The following is a 23,687-nucleotide window of genomic DNA, read 5'->3' as shown; positions in this document are numbered from 1 at the left end:
TCCCGAGGACACTTCCTGGGCTCCTTCTACTCTGTGACTTAGAGTGCTGAGGAGGGAGACAGTTTTCACAGTCAGATGGTTGTCTCCTAAGTCCAGCCTCCTACCCTGTTATACATGGGTGTCGGCCCTGGTTGGCGTTTCATTTCTGTTTCCATTTCTAGGAAGAATGGAGGTTTTCGGAGGTTTTCTTTGAGGAATGTCTGAGGCAGTGGTGTGGGTGTTCTCTCCCTACACTGTGTGTGTGTGTGTGTGTGTGTGTGTGTGTGTGTGTGTGTGTGTGTGTGTGTGCCTGTGTGACCCTCCTCCGACTTATATACCTCTTATCAAACAGAGTTCTCCTGCTTTCCATCATAGCTGGTGGCCGGGTGACATTGCTGGAAGTGGCCTGTTGCTGTAGGCTGATGTTTTGATTTCTGGTGTCACAAATAGAGCATTTAAGCCAGGCTCAGCTGCAGCCACCTGTGTCTATGTTTGACCACAATGGTAGAATTCGTTTAATGACAGAATTCCAGATAAAGACAAGCTTTGAGGAAATGAGCGGACAATTATATGAAAGTATAAGAAATACACACACAGACACACACATGTGTGTATATGTGTGTGTATGTGTGAGTGTGTGTATGTGTGTGTATATGAGTGTGTATATGTGTGCTATATATGTGTGTGATGTGTGTGTCATGTATATGTATGTGTGAGTGTGTATGGTTGTGTATGTGTGTGACATGTATGTGTGTGACATGTATGTATGTGTGTGAGACATGTGTGTGACCTTGTGTGTGTGTGTGTGTGTGTGTGTGTGTGTGTGGTGTACAGCCACCAGGGCAGGGAGACCAGATAAGAAACCGATGCAGTACAATGAGTAACCCGATTGGCCTGAGGGGTAGAAGTGAGGCTGAAGAAGGGGAGGTGACCGCCTGGGTGACACTGAGGAGACCACTGAACAGAAAGATAGAGAGCTCAGCATTGAAGAACGCTGTCGGCTCTGAGCTTACACTGGCATACTGTTCGGTTCCAATACCCAGGTCAGGTGGCTGGCCACCACTCTAGCTCCAGGGAACCTGGCACTCTCTTTCTGCCTGGGTGAGTGGCCTCTCTTCTCTGCAGTATACATTAAGAGTGACGCTCTTTCCAGTAGACAGAGGGTCAAGGCCAACATGGTCTACAAAGTTCTGAAAAAGAAAAGGGAGACTGAAGGGTGTTGCCTGGGTCTGGATTCCTGCTGCACTTAGCTGCGTGGTCTTGCGTAACTTACATCCTCTGTGCCTCAGTTTCTTCATCTACGGAGTGAGGATAGCAGTGCCCAGCCCACAGAGCTGTCAGGAGAATTAACCAAGACAGCACATTTACCTGACAAGCAGTATTTAGCAATCCACATTTCCTGTTTCTTGATCCTAAAACCTTATGTTCACAATTTGTCAAAATAGCTAATTGCTCATGATGAATTAGCTCATCAGTCATTCCCAGTCTTGGCTGGGGCCAAGTTTGATCCAAGATGGCTGGGATGGTGGGCAAAAATGGACAGAGAAGGATGGGACAATGACAAGAATCTAGAGGAGTGGGTACCAACACAATGGGGAGGAGCACAGAACAAGCACTGATCCACATGTCCAGAGTTCTGAGGAGAAATGTCACAGTACTGGAGAAGCCAGAGCACCCACTTGTGGAACATAGACACATGCATAGACACACAGACACACAGACACACACACACAGAGGCACAGAGACACAGAGACACAGACACACACACACACACAGACACACACACAGAGAAACAGACATACACACACACACAGACACACACACAGAGAAACAGACATACACACACAGAGAGACACAGACACACACACACAGAGACAGACAGACAGACACAGACACAGACACAGACACAGACACAGACACAGACACACACACACACACACACACACACACACACACACACACACACACAGAGGCCAGGGAGTAGGAGCTCAACCGCTCCAGTTCTCACTGGCTTAAAAAAGAGAGAGAGATCACCAGTGGCCACTGAGGGGCAGAGTAATTAGCCACTATGAGCAGCATCTCAGGTAGCTTGGGCAACCTGCCTTCTATCATCTCACTCTACCAAGAGAGAATAGTGGCAGAAGAGCAACTCCCAAGCTGCAGCCCATTGCTTGGCTTCCCAAGGAACTTCTGAGGACAAGGCTATTGCCACAGACTTTGTCTACACGTATCCAGAATGGGACTTTCCCAGAGAGGCGCTCACCCAGGCCCCTGTGGACAAATGAGACAACAGGACTTCTCTGGAGGTGACTATGTCCAGTTCCTCACAGTTTTTGTTCCTGGTAACTCTAAAAATGACCCTTCTAGGTAGTTTTCTGTTTACTAGCACCCATAAAGACAAAAATCTGTCTCCTCAGATGTGGTTTGATGTCACCGAGAGCTCTTACAGCTCATGTTCTGTGTTAATAAATTTAACAAATATGTAAATAATTTAATAAATATGTAAAGTCAGAGGTTCTGTCTCCTATTTGGTGCTGTTTTCCTCACAAACCCCACAAAAGCCAAACAAAAACTCACCTTTGTAAGTAAGGCTAGTGAGATAGCTCAGCAGGTAAAGATGATTGTTATTGGAGCCTGGCAACCTAAGTTTCCTCCCAGACCACACATAAAGGTATGAGAGAGACAACTCCACAGACTTGTATCTTAACCTACACACAGATACACACACACACACACACTCACATGCACACACACACTCACACATACATCCACACAACACACTCATACAAAAACTCGTACACACATACACACACTCACACACATACACACACACATACATACACACATATATGCACATGCACACACACCCACATAACACACACACATACATTCACACAACACACTCACACAAAAACTCATACACATACACACACACGCGCACACACACTCACACAACACACTCACACATACATTCACACAACACACACAAAAACTCATACACACGGGCTGGAGAGATGGCTCAGCGGTTAAGAGCACCCGACTGCTCTTCCAGAGGTCATGAGTTCAATTCCCAGCAACCACATGGTGGCTCACAACCATCTGTAAAGAGATCTGATGCCCTCTTCTGGTGTATCTGAAGACAGCTACAGTGTACTTATATATAATAAATAAATAAATCTTTAAAAAAAAAAAAAAACTTGTACACACACATGCACACACACTCACACAACACACATACACATAAATTCACACAACACACACAAAAACTCATACACACACACACACACACACACACACCATGGCATGCACACCCACACGTACACACATCATGTGCACGTGAAATAATAACAATAATTTAAATAATAAGTCTTTCTCTCCCTCTTCCTCTCCTCCCTCTCCCTCCTTTTCTTCTTCTCCCTCTCTCTTTCTCTGATGGTTTTTGAGACAAGGTTTCTCAGTGTAGCCCTGGCTGTCCTGGAACTCTCTCTGTAGACCAGGCTGGACTCGAACTCACAGAGATCCACCTGCCTCTGCCTCCTGAGTGCTGGGATTAAAAGCCTGGCTTAAATAACATTATTTAAAAACATGAACATTTTTTATCATTCCAACATTATAGCTCTTGGAATAGTTAGCATTTAAATGATTTTATAATAATATACGCTATACTAGTAAAAAAAAAGACCTGGGCATTTCCTCCCATTTTTTCTTTTCTTTCTTTCTGTTTGTTTATTGTTCATTTATGTTTTTTGAAACAGAGTCTAACTATGTAGCCCAGGCTGTCTTGGAACTCTTCCTTCAGATCAGGCTGGCCTTGAATTCTCAGAGACCTGCCTGCCTCTGCCTCTTGAGTGCTGCGATTAAAGGTGTGAAACACACTCTTGACCCATGGTTTCTTTTCTTTAACAGTGTTTTTAAAACTATGTGTATGTATGTGTGTACAGGTGCATGTGGGTACCCACAGATGTCAGAAGACAGCATCAGATCCCCTGAATCTGGAGTGACAGGAAGTTGAAAATTATGTATTATCACCAGTGCTAGAAACCCCACTCTGGCCCTCTTAGCCACTGAGCCATCTCTCCAGGCACACATCTGCCTGCTCACCCCATCCTGCCAGACTTGGGTTTCAGTTCCTGCCTTTCTACACTATCTGTTTGATCTTGGGGAAGACACCGACTTCCCTCCCCTTCCATTCCCTCATCTGTAAGCAAGGTAGTAGCAGTCCCCCATGGGATTGTGGGTACATAGCAGGTGTTAGTGAACATGACTTCCTTTTCACCACTGTAAGATTTCTACAGTACCTGGGTTTCTGCTGCACAGCATTTTGTGACAGACCATTTTGGCTTACTCTTCTCTCCACTCTCTTAGTAAGCAGGTCTGAGAGTTGCCTACAGTGGCTCTACTTCTGGTGCCAAAGTCCTTCAAACCTGTTAGTGTGGCTTGTTCCCCGGGATGAAGTCAAAGAGAACTGGCTCCTGGGGCAAGGGCCCTCCATGATGATTGGCCCAAGAACAGGAAGGCACACAGACCCACTCTGCCTTGTTTTGACCTCTGCTCCTGTCATGTGCTCTCACTGGTCAGTGCAAGCTGTGAGACCAAACTCAAACCAGTAGGGCAGGAACGTGCAGTCCTATCAAATTGGAGAGGGAAAGAATTAGCTATTTGCTGAATAGAACACAACCCCCATTTATTTCTAAAGATATATATATATATATGTATATATATATATATATATATATATATATATATGGAGAGAGAGAGAGAGAGAGAGAGAGAGAGAGAGAGAGAGAGAGAGAGAGAGTGTAAACTTTTGTGCCAGAAGAGGACATCAGATTCCATTACAGATGGTTGTGAACCACCATGTGGTAGATAGAAATTGAACCCAGGACCTCTGGAAGAGCAGCCGGTGCTCTTAACCACTGAGTCATTTCTCCAGCCCAACAACCCCAAATTTTAATTTTGTTGGGGTCCAGGAATTGCCTCACAAATCACATGAACACTGACCTCAGTCAGATAGGGAGAGTTTATTGAGCATATATACCCCAGGACTGATGGACCAGGACCATGGTCCAGATTCGGGAACTGAACCATGACCCTGAGTTAAGGTCCTACAGGGTTTTAAAGCCCCAAATCCACAAACATCTGTGCCAAGTTATTTCACCAATCAGGACTTAGGGATAAGAGATTTCCTTAGGAACATGTCTTTGTTGTATGTTTATCCTGTTCCCATTGGTCGGGGTATTCAACTGTGGCAGGGGACTTGCCTTGTCTAACATTCATGTCCTAACTTGTCTACCAGGACGGGACTAGTCTAACATTCATGTCCTTTTTTTTTTTTTTTTTTTTTTTTTTGGTTCTTTTTTTCGGAGCTGGGGACCGAACCCAGGGCCTTGCGCTTCCTAGGTAAGCGCTCTACCACTGAGCTAAATCCCCAGCCCCTAACATTCATGTCTTAACTTCCTGACCAGGATGTCAGTTACCCGCATACACGTCTCTTCCTGCCAAGTAGGATGTCAGTTCCCAGGGAGTCTTGGGAACTTAAACTTTACTAGACCACTACTCAAAATGGAAGTCTTATTCCAAGTAGTTTCTTATACTGGTAGAGGCGTCTCTCTTATGTTGGGGTCCATGCAGGGGCAGCTTATAAAGCCAAATACCGTAAGAGCTTATACACGCTCTTATGGTGCAGGAAGTGCGTCTGGTGGTGGATTCTGGTCCATGCTCATTGTGGGTAACTATACAAAACAATTCTATTTCTATGGTGCCAGGCTTCCAAGGACATAGAACAGAACAGAATGTGTAGTCCACCGTGGCATTAGAAAGCTTCCTAATAACAGCAGAAACAGGTGAGTAAGTTTCCTCATCATGGCGGGCTGGCCCGGTAACAGTTACCGAGGCCTTGACACTCCATGTAGGCCTTAATAGTTTACCTTGGTCCTAACAATTCTCATCAGTTTCCGAACCATATATCAGCAAATTAAGGGCATTAAAAAAAAAACCTATGTCAGGTCAGTTAAGAACACAAGGAAGAATTTTGTCATTTATAATGCTTATAGATACAAAGGGGGGTACTTTTCTGTTTTATCTCACGACAGCTATTCGAGATTATGGATTCTGTACTTAGACACACACCTTTCAATGTCACAGACCTCAGCTCCTCCTCCATACCCCTCTTTCCAAGGCAGGCCTCACTGTTTTCCCTCAAGAGGTCCTCCTGCTTCAGCCTTCCGAGTAGCTAGGACCACATGACTAATAATAGCCTTGCTCTTACTGACCGTAAATTCATGATTTTGTAAAAGAAATACAAGCCAGGTATGGCATCTCACAACTGTGAGTCAAGAGACTGAGGCAGGAGGATCACTACAAATTCAAGGTCACCTTGGATTAATTACATGGCGAGTTTCAGGCCAGCTTTGGCTATATACTGGGACCTTGTCTCAAAAAGTAAGAGGGTAAAAAAAGACATACGATATTATTGATAGGGTCTGTTATGTTACATCATATATCTTTCTAATGTATACATTTGTTTGAATGTCTTATTTTATTCTAAGCCATGTTCTTTGTAACTATTTCTTTAGTATTCACTGGGAGCCAATGGGGAAATAAAGCAGGCACAATGCTTCATAGACATCTGTGTGCTCAGGCTTGGTCCTAACCCTCCAACAGGCCCCGAGGCTGCCTAGGTTTCTTTAGGGGAGGTAAAAGGGACGGAAGAAACTTCCATATCTACAGGTCTTGCTTCTAAAAAAAGGAAATGGTCCCAGCTTGGAGAAGAAAGAAGAAATACCGAAAAGTCACATGCACGGAGTAAGGAGTGTGTATCCTGTCATATCGATGTCACAGCTGAGCACAGAGAAGACTGTCCACAGAGCTGTAAGGCCCACAGGAGCCTGGGACTCCTGTGTCTTTGACCTTGGGCACCTGGGGCCCTCTGAGCTCTGAATTATGATGATTACTCGCTAAAGGGCAGGGACAGAGTGAGCTCAGTATGATAAGAAATTAGTACGCCGCTAATAGGTAGGAAAAGCTAGCAATGTGTTTTTCACCCCTAAAGTGTAGAAATCTGGCTTACTGTTTTTATTCCTGAAAAAAAAAAATCACTGAAAGTGCTGGAGAGATGGCTCGGTGGTTAAGAACACTCGTTGCTCTTGCAGAGGACCTGGGTTCAGTTCTAAGCACCCACACTGTGGTTTGTGACTGCCTGTAACTCTAGTTTCAGGGATCCAGTGCCATCTTCTGGACCCCATGGGCACTCAACCACATGCACATATGTACATACATACATACATGCATGCATACATACATGCAGTCAAAACACTTATACACAGAAGATAAAAGTAACTTTATTAAACTCACTAAACAAAATGTAACTTATATAGGTCCTTTTCACTTCACAGACGACTATCTAGTGAGAAAGGAATTCCGACTCTATTATCTTAGAAGTAATTTAATCATTAGCTTTGCTGCAGCCTTTAAATTATGTGGTTAATAACTGGCCTATTTAAGAAAAGGCAATTACCTCAGGCTCTTCAGGCCACTTCGCCCCACTTGGATTGCTTCTTGCTCTCCCCTCCCTGAGGATTAAGGGCAGACAATCAGAAAGAACCCAGCCACCCTCTGCTCACGTCTTCCTTCAGCACCGCTTCAAAGCTCTCACCGACCATAGCACCCTTAGGTTATTACGTCATATTGGAAGCTTAGAAGGTGCCCCCGAAGCGACTGGTTTGTTGTTATTAGGACTCTTAATAGACCCACAGTGCTGTTTTCGTAATTACCACTTTACACTTCACTCGAAGGTCTGAGATGAAACAGGGAAGCCATCGTGTCTCCCACCACAGTGTGAACTCTTCCTTCATCGCTGTTTTAATGGGATAAGGCGCTGTCTGAGTATCTTTCCGTGAGAATTCTGCTTCCTTTCATAAAACCGAAACAGGATCAAACCTTGATGCTCATGAAATCGAGAGGAGCCTCTGTGTTTTCCATTTTGTCAAAGGCCTGCCCTTTCCATGCACACCTGCCTGCAACCTCAGGGACTGAGCAGCATCCTGTGCCCCGTCAGCAAGCCAAGCTGTGCAGCAAATGTAACCGGCGAGGTGTCAGAACTATAACCAAGGGGGCTCAGAGGGGCCATGAGGGGGCTGCAGGCCAAGTCACAGCTGCCCAGGCCTCAAAGATTGTGACTATAGGCATGCCCCACTATTTGACTTTCTCTCTCTCTCTCTCTCTCCCCCTTCCTTCCTTCCTTCCTTCCTTCCTTCCTTCCTTCCTTTCTTTCTTTCTTTCTTTCTTTCTTTCTTTCTTTCTTTCAACATCAGATTATTTTGTTTTGAAAATTTATTTATTATGTATACAGCAGTCTGCCTGCATGTATGCTTGCAGGCCAGAAGAGGGCACCAGATCCCATTATAGATGGTTGTGAGCCACCTTGTGGTTGCTGAGAATTGAACTCAGAACCTCTGGAAGGGCAGCCTGTGCTCAGCTGAACTGCTGAACCATTTCTCCAGCCCTGCTCTTTGATTTCTTAACATACTGCTATCTTTCCCTCAAAATAAAGTCAAACACGTTTAGAAACAGTTGTAAGCTAAGGGCTATCCTTCCTTCCGTCTGCCTGGGGATTCCCAGGACAGGGAGGCCTGGCTTCAGGGAGACCCAACAAGTTAAGTCTAGCCACTGGACTCCAAAAGCAAATGGTAAGAGAAATGGTGATGAAGAAGGGATATTGATTCATTGTGACCGTATGTGGCAGTGAAAGGGGTCAATATGCCCAGCTCTGTCTCCAGGAGGACACTGCCAGGACTTTCAGGTTAAGCAGGGAAAGATTTGGAGCAGGGAACACAAGGTATAGTTAACTAGTCTTGGCTAAACTGTGGTGTTTGAGCTCTATCTCAGACTGGCTCTGCGAGACTCCAGGGAACCCTTCTCACATAAACAGACAATTTGGCTTCCATCATGAGATGACAGTTCCCTCTTGGGGCGGTCAGCTTGTTTTCTCCATGAGCCAACCGGTCTTGCTTAAGGGGCCAGTCTTATCATGGGTTAATCTGTCTGCAAGGCTCCGCTATTCCTGGAACCCAAACTGACTGCAGAAAATGGTGCCATTTGGTGGCCTGGAACAAGATGTTGTAAAAGCCCGTACCATAATTATAGGTCCCTGCAGGTCTTGGAAATACCTGGATTCTTCTTATCTTGTGTCTTCATCCTTGAAGGTTCGAATTCCCGGCGCTCATTCCTCCTTAAAGGCCTGGCATGCCTAGGGCGGAGCTGAGGAGCAACTTGACCAAGTCTTAAGGTAGGACAGGAGACGGAAAATGAAGGCTGGGAAACCAAACTGTTTTGCTTTAAATCACCCAGTGGCCATCTCTAGACAGACGTGAAAGAGCCTTCACACCAAAAGGATTTAAAGAAAATGGAGTGACCATTTACCAATAGTCATGAGAAATCTTCACAGAGTTTGAATATGACATCCAGAAACCCCCCAGCTCTGTCCTCCCGGAAGCTCTCTTTCTTGCTATCTTCCTAAGGATGCTTTCTTTCCGGGAGGAGGAGGGGCATTGCCATAGGGTGTGGCCGTGTAGCTCTGGCAGGCCTGGAAGAGGTGGTGAACAGGGCTAGTGTACTGATCGTGAATGTGAACAAGCTCCAGCCAATCCTCCTGCCTCTGCTTCCTCAGCGCTAACATCACAGGCCAGCCCCTAGCCAAGCACACTTCCTGTAAGACGTTATTTCTACTTAGGAGTTCTCTGCCTATTATATACGTGTGCGCTGATGAAGTGATAAATGACTCTGATTATGTAAAACGTCTTTGTAACTCTTATACATCACCTAGCTTCCTCTCCCCAGAGTGCCTTAAACACACTGTAGGTCCTCCCTATTGCCTAACTCATCCATCATGGCCGACTGACAGTTGGAACATGCTTCTCCAGTTTCAGAACTCATTCTACTACCCGTTCTTGGGTCCCGCCCAGCTTTTAGGAGCTTCTAGGATCCCAAGGTAAATATCCCAGGATACCAAAATGGAAGAGGGGCACGCAGCGTTTCCTCTGTAATTAAAAAGGGCCTTCTGTGGGCAGATTCTTCACTTCCCTTAGTTTTGAGAGAGCTCGTCAATGACACATCGGTTCTCATTGCCAGCAGTTAATTATTCCTATTATGTTCTCGGAAGTTCTGATGAACTGTCCGATCCCTGAGCGGTGGTGTTCAGGACTGTTGGAGCATACAGTCAGCCATGGCAGATGGTTGGAGCTAGGAAGCAGTGGGTAGGGAGATGGAGGGCGGACTCAGATAAAGGAGGGATTCGGACAGCAGCCAGAGGAGCTCAGATTTGATGCTGTCAACAGGGAGAAGCTAAAGGATTCTGAGCAAGGTTACTCCAGAGGATGAGTTGGAATAAATCTCTGGAATTGTCCTGTTCTGGTTGGAAAGATACTGAACAGGAAGGATGGCTAATTCAAATATTGCTAGAATCATTTAGTTAGGAGGCAGGGGTTCGGGCTTCAGCAGCAACATCAAAGTCTGGGCATTTTGAAAGCAAACCACACAGGACTTGGTGACTCAGTTGCTATGGAGATTATAGGAGGTTATTCGGTGATGACATCATGGTTTGAGCATGTCTGAGGGAATGGTTGCCCCACCAGCAATGTGGAAGTCAGAAAGGGAACTGGACTTCGTGTAAGGAAGATGCTAAATCTGGCTCTAGGAATGCTGAATTTGAACCCCAAAATTAAAGGGGTACACTGAAGATACACAGGGCACAGGTAAGCAGATGGGATTGTAAACAGTGCATACAAAGTGAGCAAAATCCAAATTCTGAAACACTTTGAAACTTTTAGCCTGACAGGATGCCATAAATAGAAAATTCCATACCTGGCTTCACGTGATGAACAGAACATTCTGAAAATGTACAAAACAACCTTCAAGCCATTCCAGGTTATGTGTGAAACACAAATGAGTTGGTATTTCAATGTGGGTCTCACCCTCAAGACAGCATTCTGTATGTGTAAACATCTGAAATCCAAAACAACTGAAAACCCTTTAGGTGAGGGGCACCCAAGCAGTATAAAAGTTTCAAATGTATCCAACGCACCCCAAATTCAACAGCTTTCTCTACAATCACTGTCCAGCAGCAGTGGGAGCCCTTCTTGGCTAATCTCTTTCATCTATATTTTAGACCCCAAGAATTCTGAAGTAAGTTTGAGATATGGAAATAGGAACTGGAAACTATGAACCACAGAAAATAGAGATTTGGAAAGACCTCTGAGAACCATGAAGCAAGCTCAAGATTGAGAGAGTAGTTAATTTATGCTAATTGAAAAAATTGGCATAGCTCTATAATTGGAACCTAATTATCCACCAGCAGTTAGTTTTACCAAGCTCTCTCTCTCTCTCTCTCTCTCTCTCTCTCTCTCTCTCTCTCTCTCTGAGATGCAAAGAGAAAAATAAAGATAGGTAAACCTTTTATAAACTCAAAATTCATCTTAAAGGTCACTCTGGTCTCATGTCCTCCTTGTGATCGGGTCCAATAATACCACAAATCCTGCATATTATACAATAACTCCTGGCATCAACAGCCGACTCAGAGAAGTGTGTTTACTTAACTACCTTTGTCTGGTTTTCACACTGTGGACCTTGGGCCTCCAGGGTCATTGTGAGCAAGGCTGGGGGGACAACAAAGAGTCCTATCTGTGTGGAGTCAGTTTACTTCAAGCTGCCAAGAAAGTCACCTTGGGTGACTTGTCCCCCCCACCCCCCAGGCACCATACCCAGGTTAATAGAGGGAATTCTGTCTTGTCTGTGGAAAATAGAAATGGGGTATAAGAGATGCTGATACGAATCACAGAGCAGAGCATAACCCAGCAGTATTCACCCAGCCACCAGAAAACAGTGAGGCCTCGTCAGAACGTTGAGTTAATAAGTTTACCTTAATTTCTTAAATTACGTCTATAGTGTGGGTTGCAGGTGAGGTGTGTGGCGGTGTTTTCTGTAAGATGTTATGAGGCCATAATTAGACACACCCTTTGGCTTTCTGAAAAATAGATTCTAATTTATAGAATGTGCTTGCTATCAGAAGTATAAAAGCATCGGCATGGGGTTGGGAATTTAGCTCAGTGGTAGAGTGCTTGCCTAGCAAGCGCAAGGCCCTGGGTTCGGTCCCCAGTTCCGAAAAAAAAAGAAAAAAAAAAAAAAGCATCGGCATTTGAGTAATTCAAAATCTAAAGGCCTCTTACACGTAATTAAGATGTTTACTCTGGAAAAGCTGTTTGCTTCAATTCTGCAAAACAAAACAAAAAAAAAGTTCAGCACCTTTGTCATATAATTAAATTGACGGAATATATTTTAGTTACTTCAGCTAATTGATAGTTTGAACTGTACAACATTTTTTACAACACTATTAAAATGTTTATAATATAGTACATTCCTGCTGTTTCTGAGCGAGATCTGGCCTTGTACACCCTATACATGCTTCCTTCTTGTTTTGCTTGGTGTGGTCTTTCTTCCAGGAATTATGACAGTAGATAGTAACTTTAAAAATATCTGCCCTGGAGCCGGAGTGATGGCTCAGTGGTTAAGAGCACTGACTGCTCTTCCAGAGGTCCTGAGTTCAAATCCCAGCAACCACATGGTGGCTCACAACCATCTGTAATGAGGTCTGATGCCTTCTTCTGGCTTGCAGGTGTACATGCAGGCAGAAAGCTGTATGATGTATACATAATAAATAAATGAATATTTAAAAAAAATCTGCCCTGCCCTGCCCTGCCCTGTAAGTATAAGTGTGTGTGTGTGAGTGTGTGTGTGTGTGTGTGTGTGTGTGTGTAATTTGATTAAAAGTCTCTCTCTAATTGGGGAACATACTAGCACCACTCTGGCCAGTTTTATTTTTAAAGTTTAAGGTTCCAATCTGTCAGACAAAGAAGCACAGCCCTGTGCCACCCCAAGACGGTGGAGTAAAAACCAGAGAAGGAGATGTGGAAGAACAGGAAACAGACGCTGCCAACTTTTGAGATTCGGAGCAGGAAGAGCCTGAGGGTCTCCCGGTGAGAAGGAGGTGAAAGGTAAACTCAGCAGCAGTGGGTCTCCTCCCTGAGGGTGTGCAAGCAGTCAGCTCCGTTCCCACCAAGGGGCACGAGGTCGCTTCCCTCTCCACTCTACTGCTCACCTACGTCATGCAAACCCAACACAATAAAGCGGTATCAGCAGGACATGGTTCTAACGAGGTCAGCAGACAGCTGAGAGGCCATTTTGAGTACAGTGGTGAGACAGAAGCCAACTGAATGTAAATGACCAATGAGGTTGCATTACCGCTTTGTGGAGACACTCCTGGAATGATTGATCTGTAAAGTCAGCGTTTTATTGGCTACCACATTTTCACTTATAAAACAACGTTGAATCTAGTTTAAAACAAACAACTGTCCTGCTGTCCAGAAACAAGCAGCACTCAGTCCATATTCTGTGTAGTGCCTTGAGTTCAGCCTTGAAGTGCGTTTCTATAGCACTTGGCTTCCCTTGTTCCCTTCACATCTTATCCAAGCGATGCACAGAGGCTCCCTTGTTAGTGACATCTCCCTAGCCTCAGGGAGGACATCTTAGCTCCCAAGCTAAGTGTCAACACTTGTCTGACATACTCCTAAATTTCCCTAACAAATGTACCAGTTTTTAAATGAAATAAAAGGACAGATGTATAGAAGTTGACATCTGTAGTGTTTAAATGACAATGCCCTCAGAGGCTCGCATATTTGACAGTGGAGCTGTTTGGAAAGTGTATTTTAAAAGCTGCTAACCAAGCTAAAGGAAAACAACCGGGTTACAAAGCTAAACATTTTGTACTTCTTTTCAATGCCTCTGAGCAGTTTCCACAATTGAAACCATTCACTTTCTTCCAAAGCATTCAACAATAGCTCCGGTGTGGACGTGGAGTAAGGCCCTGCTGGGGCGAGTCCGGGCTCCACAGTACGGCTCTGGAGCTACCTACTTAAACAGTGGGATGATGGCCAGAGAGACAGAAGGAAGTTGTGCTAGCAATTTACCTTCTGACTCTGCTCATGAAACACAAGGATTGTGACCGGAAATAAATACAATATTGTTGTACGGATTTTATTAAATTAAAAGAGAACTTAGAGATCCCTCTGTTGCTCGCACAAGTGTACAGACGCAGTCACACAGCAGCCATTGAGATTCGGATGGCAATGCATTAACCCAGGGGAAACGGCAGGCCAGGTCACTTCTGTGAACTGCTCTTCTCGTGTTTCCTAATAATGTCCATGAGGTTGGCCCCTGTGACCAGGCTGCTCTGTGTCTGTCTGTCCTTCTGCTGTTCCTTTCTCTTCTGCTCATGAAGGTAAGGAGAATTTAAGAGTTGTGGCGGGAGAATGGATCCCGTGGGCTTCACTCTTTTGGCAACATCCCAGAAGAGTCTTTTAGAGTTGTTATTGATGAATGTAATTGCCGTTCCATTTTGACCCAGTCTCCCAACTCTGCCAACCTGCAGAAAACAAAAACAAACAAAACAAACAAACAATGCAAAAAGACATCTTCAAATCTCATTCATTTCAAGAGAAATGAAGATTGTTATTAGAGGCATTTATACAGCTTAACATTCAAATAAGGCCTCCTTCCTTTTTTCTTTTGTCAGCATGCATGTGTATGTGCATGCGCACACATGTGTGAGGTGTGTATGTATGTGTGCATGTGTGCAATCCTAATAGTGTTCTCTGGACTGTGTGTTGGATATGTTAGTATAGTATATAGTATATAGTATATAGTATATAGTATATAGTATATAGTATATAGTATATAGTATATAGTATATAGTATATAGTATATAGTATATAGTATATAGGGAGGATGCCAACATACACATTTCTTGCTATCTTATTTTTAATGAAAAGTCAGAGGAGCATTGTTTGTTCTAGCCTTTGTGCCTTGAAATGTTAGATTTAAGCCATTTGACAGAGTTCTCAGTTTGACAGAATTAAATGGACACAAATTTTCAAATATGGAAAACCGTAGCAAGCACAAACTCTACTTGTTTCTAAATTCAAAATGAATTAAATTAGAACGTTTTTCAGAAGAAGACAGAGCCATGGCTAACTTTTACATTGAAATGTAAAATCTAAAGTCTAAACTCAGAATTATTGAAGTGAGCCAAGTATGGTGGCACACTTTTAATTCCAACACTTTGGGAGGCAGAGGCAGGGGGATCTCTGAGTTTGAGGCCAGTCTGGTCTACATAGGGAGTTCCAGGACAGCCAGGGTTACACAGAGAAACCCAGTCATAAAAGGGGGGGGGGGGAGAAAATAGTGGAGTGAACTGATGGTCCCTACTGATATAGGGGAGTTTTAAGGTTGTAAAAGACAAACTTTAAGCAAGTTACAAGGACTGAAGCCTCTAGGGAATGGGACTGCCAAGTAAGGAAGCAAACGTGGTTTGTATCTGATTTGCTTAAGTATATCACTGGATTGTTCCAATAAAATAATTAATATAAAAATAGCTCTAACTCACAAAAGAAAAGAAACTTCAGGAATCATGTATTTGGTAAAATATACTCTTCTGGAATATGCATAAAATATTTAAGGCTTTAAAATGAAGACAAACTAATTTAAAACCTGGACCAAGGATGTGACCCTTATCCAAGAGGATGTAAGTGATGAAAAGATGTCCCTGAGGCTCCAATCACCACCGGGAAAGGCAAAGCAAAGCCGTAATGAACCATTCGTTCTTACTTAGGGAGGCCTTAGACTGTCACTGAGGGCCTGCCTGGGTTAGACCGCAGCAGGGCACAAACCCAGTGCAGTGGTGTGTGTGTGCTGCACTCCCAGCAGAAGAACCAGACGCTCAGGGTCACCTTCAGCTGCACTGAGAGACGAGGTCAGCATGAACCACACAGACTAATGAAACCTTGACTTCAAAATCAGCCAGTCAGAGAACAGCGACAGCTGGCAGGCGTAGAGAAACTGGAACTCAAATATTGCTGAAGAACGTGCAAAAGCTACTTTGGAGAACAGTCCAGCAGGTCCTGAAGATGTTAAACGGACTTACATGGAAATGAACAGTTCTGATCCTGGCCAACAGGAATAAAAGTGTGTGGACAGAAGAATCTGTACAGAGTATTCACAGTAGGGCCACTGATATTAACAGCAGCCAAAAAGTGAAACACACGGTTAGTGAATAGGTACACAGAGGTGGCATACCAGAATGAAATATTTTGGGCAATAAAAAAGTTAAAGTATAAATATACATACTATAGAATGAGTAAATATTAAAGACGTGCTAAGTAAGAGAAGAAAGTTATAGAAGGCCACACATGGCATGATTTCTTTTATTCAAAGTGACCACAAGAGCCGAATGTACAGAGGCAGAAGCAGAGTGTGAGCACGGGGATGAGGGGAGACAGAGTTCAAGCGGTTGCATGCAGATGAGGGGCTTGTGTTTGCTCTGGAATGGGGAATGACTGCTGACGATGGGCCATCTTTTTAGGGTGGTAAAAATTTCCTGAAACTGACTGTATGAATATATTAAACTGTATGAATATTAAAACATTTAATTTTTGAATTTACGTTAAATATGTGAGTTACAGTCAAGTGGTGGTGCACACCTTTAATCCAAGCACTCAAGAGGCTGAAGCAGGCAGATCTCTTGAGTTTGAGGCCAGCCTGGTCTACAGGGTGAGTTCCAGGACAGTCAGGGCTACACAGGGAAACCCGGTCACAAAAAACAAACAAATAGGGGGTTGGGGATTTAGCTCAGTGGTAGAGCACTTGCCTAGGAAGCGCAAGGCCCTGGGTTTGGTCCCCAGCTCCGAAAAAAAGAAGCAAAAAAACCCAAACCAAACCAAACCAAAACAAAATAAAAACAAACAAATAAAATAGCCCAAAACAGCAGCAGCAAAAGAGAGTGGGTTGTACAGTATGCGACCTGTAGCTATTGATAATTTGTAACAAGATACAGAGCTGTAGCAGGCAGTGGGCACCTGTGATCCCAAGGACTTGGGAGGCTGAGGCAAAAGCACTCCAAGTTCCAGGTTAGCCTGTTCAACTCGGAAAGATGCCATCTCAAAATTTAAAAAAGGAGTCAGGGTTGTGGCTTAGTCGTTCAGTGTCTGCCCAGCATGCACACAGTCTCCGGCTTAATACACAGTATAAGACAAAATGACTTCCAATATTTTATGAATTCTAAGGTTGCTGAATTGATGCTATCTAATATCAACTTTCTTTTCCTAGGAACTTTCTACCACTGAAGATAAAAACGGCCACTCGGAGATCTCTACTAAACAGCACTGACTGAGCACTTCTACTCGACTTTTGTGAAACATAGGGCCTTGCTATGCTGTTCAGACTTCTGGGTTTACACAATCCTTCTGATTCAGCCTCCTGTAGCTGCCACTCCTGGTTTGACCACCAGGCTCACAGCCAGAGGAAGTTACTGTATAGAAACACTCACAAAAGGATAAGTACGCCAAAGTTCCGGCAGCATTCTTCCATAATAAAACATGAGAGACGTAACAATCAATAAAGGATTTGTTAACGCACAGCACCGTCACACAATATAACATGGTGTAGCAGTTTAAACAGGACAAGCCAGGCAAGTTAGTGAAGACACTGACTAGGCTGGCCACAGAGTAAGCGCTCTCTACTGTGAACAGTTATTAAATGATACCTGTTATGCATGCTGATGAGAAAAGACACGTGAGATAGATTTAAGAAAGCAAGGCACACAACAGTAGGTCTGATGTGGTCTCTTTTACATGTACTGATACACAAACATGTGTACCCATGTGCATGTGTAATATAATTTCTTAACTATTGTCTGCCAAAACTCAAAGGCAGAACCAAATGTAAAGAAGCCTCACTGCCAGGTGTGGTGGTACACACCCTTAGTCCCAGTACCTGGGAGGCAGAGGCAGGCAGATCTCTGAATTCTGAGACAGGTAGGACCGCACACAGAGACCCTGTCTCAAAACAAAAAAACAGAGGCTTACTCCTCATTTTATGCCTTTTGTTATGTGTAACACTCTTCCTGTAGATACTTAGTTCAAGAGCTGAAACAATCTAAGAGCTGGGCACAGAACAGGAAAACCAGCTAGCTCCAGAGTCATCTGAACGGAGTCAAAAGACCTTACATATTCACCAAGCCCAGAGGTCATCACCATATTGTAGTGATGAAAGCCACAGAGTGAGTCTTGGGATAGAAGGTTAAATGACTATAAATAGCATATTCTAAGAGGCAAAGAAGTGTCTCAATAGTGTAACATTTCAGAAAAAATTTCTACCTGAAATTATGAAATGCTTGAAAGGAAACATTTCATTTGTTCCAACAATTATCTCCTGCAGGATATTTAATTCCTGGCTGAGTCTAAGCAGTCACACAGTGCAGACGCTGAAAGCATAAGTCACCGTGGCATCGGGAGGTAAGCCCGACCAAGTGCATCTGAGAAAGGCTGTACTTGGGTGTGTAAGCGATGCCGGAGAAGGAAGACGGAGAAGCTGTGAGATAACAGCGCACCAAGCAAGGCTCTGTTTCTGCCAGAAAGAAGGCCATTGTCACTCTTGGCAGCAAAGGAGAAAATGAAACTTTAAAAGGTGAAAGACTAGGACAAGTAAGGATGTGACGAGAAGCTCGATTCCTGAGACAACAAGCATTTTAAAGTATCACCTTTACTCTGGCCACATACAGCAACTCAAAGCCATCTTTCAAAACAGCTTTCTTTTCTAAACATAAAAACTACCAGAGGGCTCAGTGAAGGAAATAAAAGAAAAAGAGGCAAAAATCAACCAATAATTTAGTGCTTGACATTTAAAGATCTAATTGATGTGTATGAGTATTTTGCTGCTCTCTGTGCACCGGTGCAGACCGAGCACCAGAGGAGGGTACATGGGCCCCTGGAACTGAAGCTGCAGGTGCTTTTCAGCAGCTCTGTGGGTGCGGGGATCAGAACCAACTCCCCTGCAGAGCAACGAGTACTCTTAGCCACTGAGCCGTCTCTTCTACCCCCAACATTAAAGAAACTCATTTCCAGTTTCTAATATAGATTGGGTATATAGTTTTTAGAACCAAAATTTTGTCTCTAAGTATATATATTCATTTTTTAAGTTTTTAAAAATTATTGTATGTGTGAGAGTGAATGTTTTGCCCGGATGTACGTGCATGCCTGGGATCTGAGGAGGTTAAAAGAGGGCGTCAGAGAGCCTGGGACTAGAGTTATAGATAGGTTCTAGGAATACAATGTTCTTAACTGCTAAGCTACCTCTCCAGCCCTAGCCATATGTGTGTGTGTGTGTGTGTGTGTGTGTGTGTGTGTGTGTATACGTTTTTTCTTTCTTTCTTTTTTTCGGGGCTGGGGACCGAACCCAGGGCCTTGCACTTGCTAGGCAAGCATTCTACCACTGAGTTAAATCCCCAACCCTGTATATACATATTTTTAAGACTAAAAACATGTAAAGTTTTGTGTTCTGTTTTTTAAAAATGTTTTCCCACCCAGACAGCAGCGTATTCAATCAGATTCAACACCGACCTAGCAGGAGAGAGATGCCTCTTACCTGGTGAACATACTCATCCAGGCTTGAAGGCATATCAAAATTCACAACCAGCTTGACGTTGACCAAATCTAGGCCTCGGCCCAGGATCCCCGTGCTCACCACCACTTCATAGTCTCCTTCCAGTAGTCCCTTTCCAATAACGAAAAACAATGTTCACTATTCAGGCCAGGAGTGGTGGTGCACATCTATAATCCCAGCACTTGGGAGACAGAGGCCAGCCTGGTCTAGAGAGAGTTCCAGGCCAGCTAGGGGTACATAATGAAACCTGTCTAAAGAACAATAAATAAGTTAAAAAAAAATCACTATCTAGAACTTATTTTATATGGCATGTGTAATTCTGACTTTTTTTTTAACCTCGGTATTTTGCTGCAATAGCGTTTCAAGAAATAGAATTCTTACTCTCGAAACATGAATATAGCTCAAGTTCTCCCTAACCACCATGGAATTTATTTTACTAATTAACTCAAGCAAATCTCGTCTTACGGCGAGCTTCTGCTCTTCCTCAGGCCAAACTGACCTGCTTTCAGCAAGGGTAGACTGTGAATAGCTCTCCATCTAGCACACATCCTCTAGACAGCAGGCTTATTGCTCCCACACACAGGAGCAGGAGGAGTAAGGAAATTATAGTCACGTTTGCTTGGGGTCCCTGTGACTAAAAAGGTCTGTTTTTGCATGTAACCAGCTGGTAACAGGCCATCTCTTGAAAATGCCGTGGAAGGCAGACTTGGAAGGCAGAGAACACAGAACGCAGACCCCACCTTCAGTATCTCCCTCCTCTCCACCTGCGACTTCTCGGAGTGGATGGATGTGCTGCTCAGGCCTGTGATCTTCTGAACCGCCTCGCTCAGCAGATCTGCGCCAAGTTTGCAGTCCACAAATACTAACACTGGAGGCTTAAAGAGCTTCTGATCCTGAAAAAGGAAACAAGAAATTAAATTATTCACAGAGCATAGTTTATGTGGAAAACGTCTCTGAAACAATTAGCACGAGGTTATTATCAAACAGTTTACAAATAGTGCTAAAAAGAAATTATATTTTATAATCTAAAATAAAAAACATATTCTAAAACTAATGTTCTCATTTAAGAATGCACAGCCTTCTCATCTCATTTTTTTCATCATTAATATTACAAATATATTTAAATTCTTAACTGTGCTCACTGGTCAGCACAAGCTGCCTTTAACTTGACGCCATATTTGTAAGTAGCTGCTGGCGTATATTAACCACTCCAACAAGTTTGCCTAAATTAGTTCAGAGTCTCAAGGACAGAAAAACTTTAAAAAGCATGTATATAATTTTTGAAAGTTAAAATATTGAGGATTTCTGAGAGTGTGAGTGCGAGAGTGAATGTGTGTATGTGAGAGAGGATCATATTCTGTAGCCTAGGCTCACTGGAGCTCAATTTCTAGTTCCGAATCCAAGGCTATTATTCTTCTGCCTCCGCCTCCCAAATACGGGGATCATAGGCTGGAGTCACTGTGCCCAACTCCCGAGGAGCAATCTTCACATTTACATATATTTGCATAATCAGGATTCTAAGCCAGAAGGTGTGGCACAAACACTGCTTACCTAGCACACTGTGAGCTGAAGGAGGGTTATGAGTTCCAGGCCAGCTTGAGAGACCTCAAAAGGAAAACAAAATGTATCTCCCCCAAATTACTAGACATCTATACTGCTTATCTTCAGAAATAAAACTTTGAGTTGGGCATGGCAGCAAACACCTTTAACCCCAATACCGAGGAGGCGGGAGTGTCATAAGCTCGATGGCTTCAGGCACGCCAGGAACACATAGCAAAAGCCTGCTTCAACCAAACATCAGAAGCGAAACTTAATTTGGTCCTTACAGGATTCCAATGTAGGTAAAGGGATTTACCACTAAATATCTGCACCAGACTTGCCCCAAGCTTCCCTTAAGTGTCACTCTCCCTGGAGCTGCGAGAACACACACACGTGACCAAACATGGCTGACAGCTTGAATACTCACATTTAGGATTTCAAACAACTTCTTCTTTTTGGCTGGGTCTTCTACCCACAGGATGATCTGCCGCACGCTGGAGCAGGGCAGGTTCTTGTCCCCGGTGACAATCCTCACAGGATTATGCAGAAGCTGGTCTGCAAGCTGGTCTATGCTATCTGGGATTGTGGCAGAAACCAAGACGGTCTGACAGTCGCTCGGAGTGTGTTCCAAAACATCCAGTACTTGCTGCTGAAAGCCCATCTTCAACATGGTGTCAGCCTGAAACGAAGGCACTCTCAGTGAGGCTTACCCAGCCCTAAACCAAAACCACTCAGGTAAGACAGTGATTAAGAACAGAAGATATTAAAGACACAGAAAAATACATTATAATGTAAAAGACCAACAGGGAGATGCTATATAAAATTACAGACTCTATAACATAGTGATATGGATTATTATTCTTATTATTATAGCTGTAAAAATAGATATTCTGCATACTTATCAACAAAGCACTTTTTAATTATGGCAACATGTAAATGATTGCTCGGAGAAAACAAACACTGTATGACACAATACTATTTCTATTACAAAACAATGTAATATAGTTAAGAAATTAATTAAGGGGCTGGGGATTTAGCTCAGTGGTAGAGCGCTTACCTAGGAAGCGCAAGGCCCTGGGTTCGGTCCCCAGCTCCGAAAAAAAGAACCAAAAAAAAAAAAAAAAAAAGAAATTAATTAAGCTGGGGGAACAGTTTGCACCATGATTCTAGCACTCAGGAATCTAAGGCAAGAGGACTGAACTACAGAGTAAAGCCCTGAAACATGGAGAAGCCAAGAGGCTGTCCTGTGTATGGGGCCCGGGAGCTTCCTGAACTTTTGCTTTTCAGTGCCGAGACCCAGTCTCTGCACACACCAGTGTCCCACTATTGAACCACATCTATTGGCCTTAGATTTTGGAAACAAGTTCTTGATATGCAGGCTGGACTGGCCTTGAACTCATGATCTTCTGCCTTAGCTTTATTTTTTTAAGATTTTTTTTTTAATTTTATGTATATGAGCACACTGTTGCTGTCTTCACACACACCAGAAGAGGGCACCAGATCTAAGATGGTTGTGAGCCACCATGTGGATACTGGGAATTGAACTCGGGACCTTTGGAAGAGCAGTCAGTGCTCCTAACTGCTGAGCCACCTCTCCAGCCTTAGCTTTCCAATGCTAGCTTTATAGGCATGAGCCACCATGGCTGTTACGGTTCACTTTTGGTTTTTCACAGTTTTATTTCCTTCTAGCCATGGATATGTACTATAAAACAAAATTATTTTAAATTAAAAAAATAATGTTGGGGATAGTTATGGTTTAAGTGTTGACTGTGGTTCAAATGTTGGTATTTCTTCAAAATGCATACTGAGACCTTACCACTAATGTATGTTGGTTGTCCTCTGTTACAATCTGTCCACCAGAAGTATTTTCATCCAAATTTCAGCTTCTGCATTGCCTCTGGTTACCAATCTAGGGAAACCCACTGTCTGTCCCTGCCATATTGCATGGATAGGTACACCTGCCACAGCTCTATGGGCAGAGCTCATAAGCACCCCTTTCCACTACATCCACGAAACCAACAATATTGGGCATGCCAAGGGCATTATATATAAACACATGGTCAACTAACTCTAAGCACCAAATAAAACCTAACTATGTAACAAACAATGCATCAGTGTTCCAAGCCTCTGAGAATCTAGGAATCACCTGGAGTGAGTCTTTCACCCAACTATCCCAGTGAGAAAGTCAGGCTAGACAACATTCACTGGGCACACCAGCAGTTCTATGGCTTTGTGGCCATGTTTGTTGTTTCCTAGTATTTGGAGAGAGGGTTTCCCAGGTAGCTCGGGCTGCCTTTGAATTTGTTTATTTTATTATTTTATATGTGTGAGTATTCTGCTTGCATGCAAGTCTGCTCCATGTACTTGCCTGCTATTTGTGGACGTAAGAAAAGGCTGTTGGATCCCTTAGAACTAGAATTAGGAGTGGTTGTGAGCCACCAGGTGAGTGCTGAGAACCAAACCCAGGACCTCTGTAAGAATAACCAGTTCTCTTAACTACTGAGCTATCCCTCCAGTGCCCTCAGACTGGCTTTGAACCCACCCTCTGGCATCAGCCTACTAAGTGCCAGGGTCACAGGCCAGTATGAACTATCTGCTCCTCAGGTGGCTTTAATCTCTAGGCC

At 43.7% G+C, this 23,687-nt stretch overlaps 1 protein-coding gene and 1 long non-coding RNA gene across 7 annotated transcripts in view; one reads left to right on the top strand and one right to left on the bottom strand.

Annotated features, from left to right (window-relative positions):
* Positions 1 to 5,726: 5,726 nt before the first annotated feature.
* LOC102547307 (uncharacterized) lies at positions 5,727 to 18,741 on the top strand. 4 transcript variants are annotated; one of them, XR_010057013.1, is made up of 4 exons: positions 5,730 to 5,822; positions 9,183 to 9,265; positions 17,191 to 17,420; positions 18,301 to 18,741. It is a non-coding gene; the product is annotated as an uncharacterized LOC102547307 (long non-coding RNA). The 4 variants fall into 4 exon arrangements; XR_358932.5 differs by having other exon boundaries at positions 5,727 to 5,822; positions 17,191 to 18,741; XR_010057014.1 differs by lacking the exons at positions 5,730 to 5,822; positions 9,183 to 9,265 and adding an exon at positions 9,411 to 9,967.
* Positions 14,040 to 23,687, bottom strand: part of Ddx59 (DEAD-box helicase 59) — a 24,954-nt gene continuing 15,306 nt past the window's right edge. For 2 of the 3 annotated variants that reach the window (NM_001190820.1, NM_001005535.2), the window contains 4 exons: positions 21,491 to 21,742; positions 20,265 to 20,417; positions 19,507 to 19,635; positions 14,040 to 14,452 (listed from right to left, as the gene is read on the bottom strand). In NM_001190820.1, the coding sequence (NP_001177749.1) occupies positions 14,189 to 14,452; positions 19,507 to 19,635; positions 20,265 to 20,417; positions 21,491 to 21,742 (798 nt within the window). In that variant the 3' untranslated portion in view covers positions 14,040 to 14,188. The remainder of the gene's footprint in view (positions 14,453 to 19,506; positions 19,636 to 20,264; positions 20,418 to 21,490; positions 21,743 to 23,687) is intronic. The other variant, XM_039090613.2, reaches the window with a different exon arrangement.

This window comes from Rattus norvegicus, chromosome 13 (genome assembly GCF_036323735.1).
Source record: "Rattus norvegicus strain BN/NHsdMcwi chromosome 13, GRCr8, whole genome shotgun sequence".
NCBI lineage: Eukaryota > Metazoa > Chordata > Mammalia > Rodentia > Muridae > Rattus > Rattus norvegicus.
This window is presented reverse-complemented; position numbering and strand designations above follow the sequence as displayed.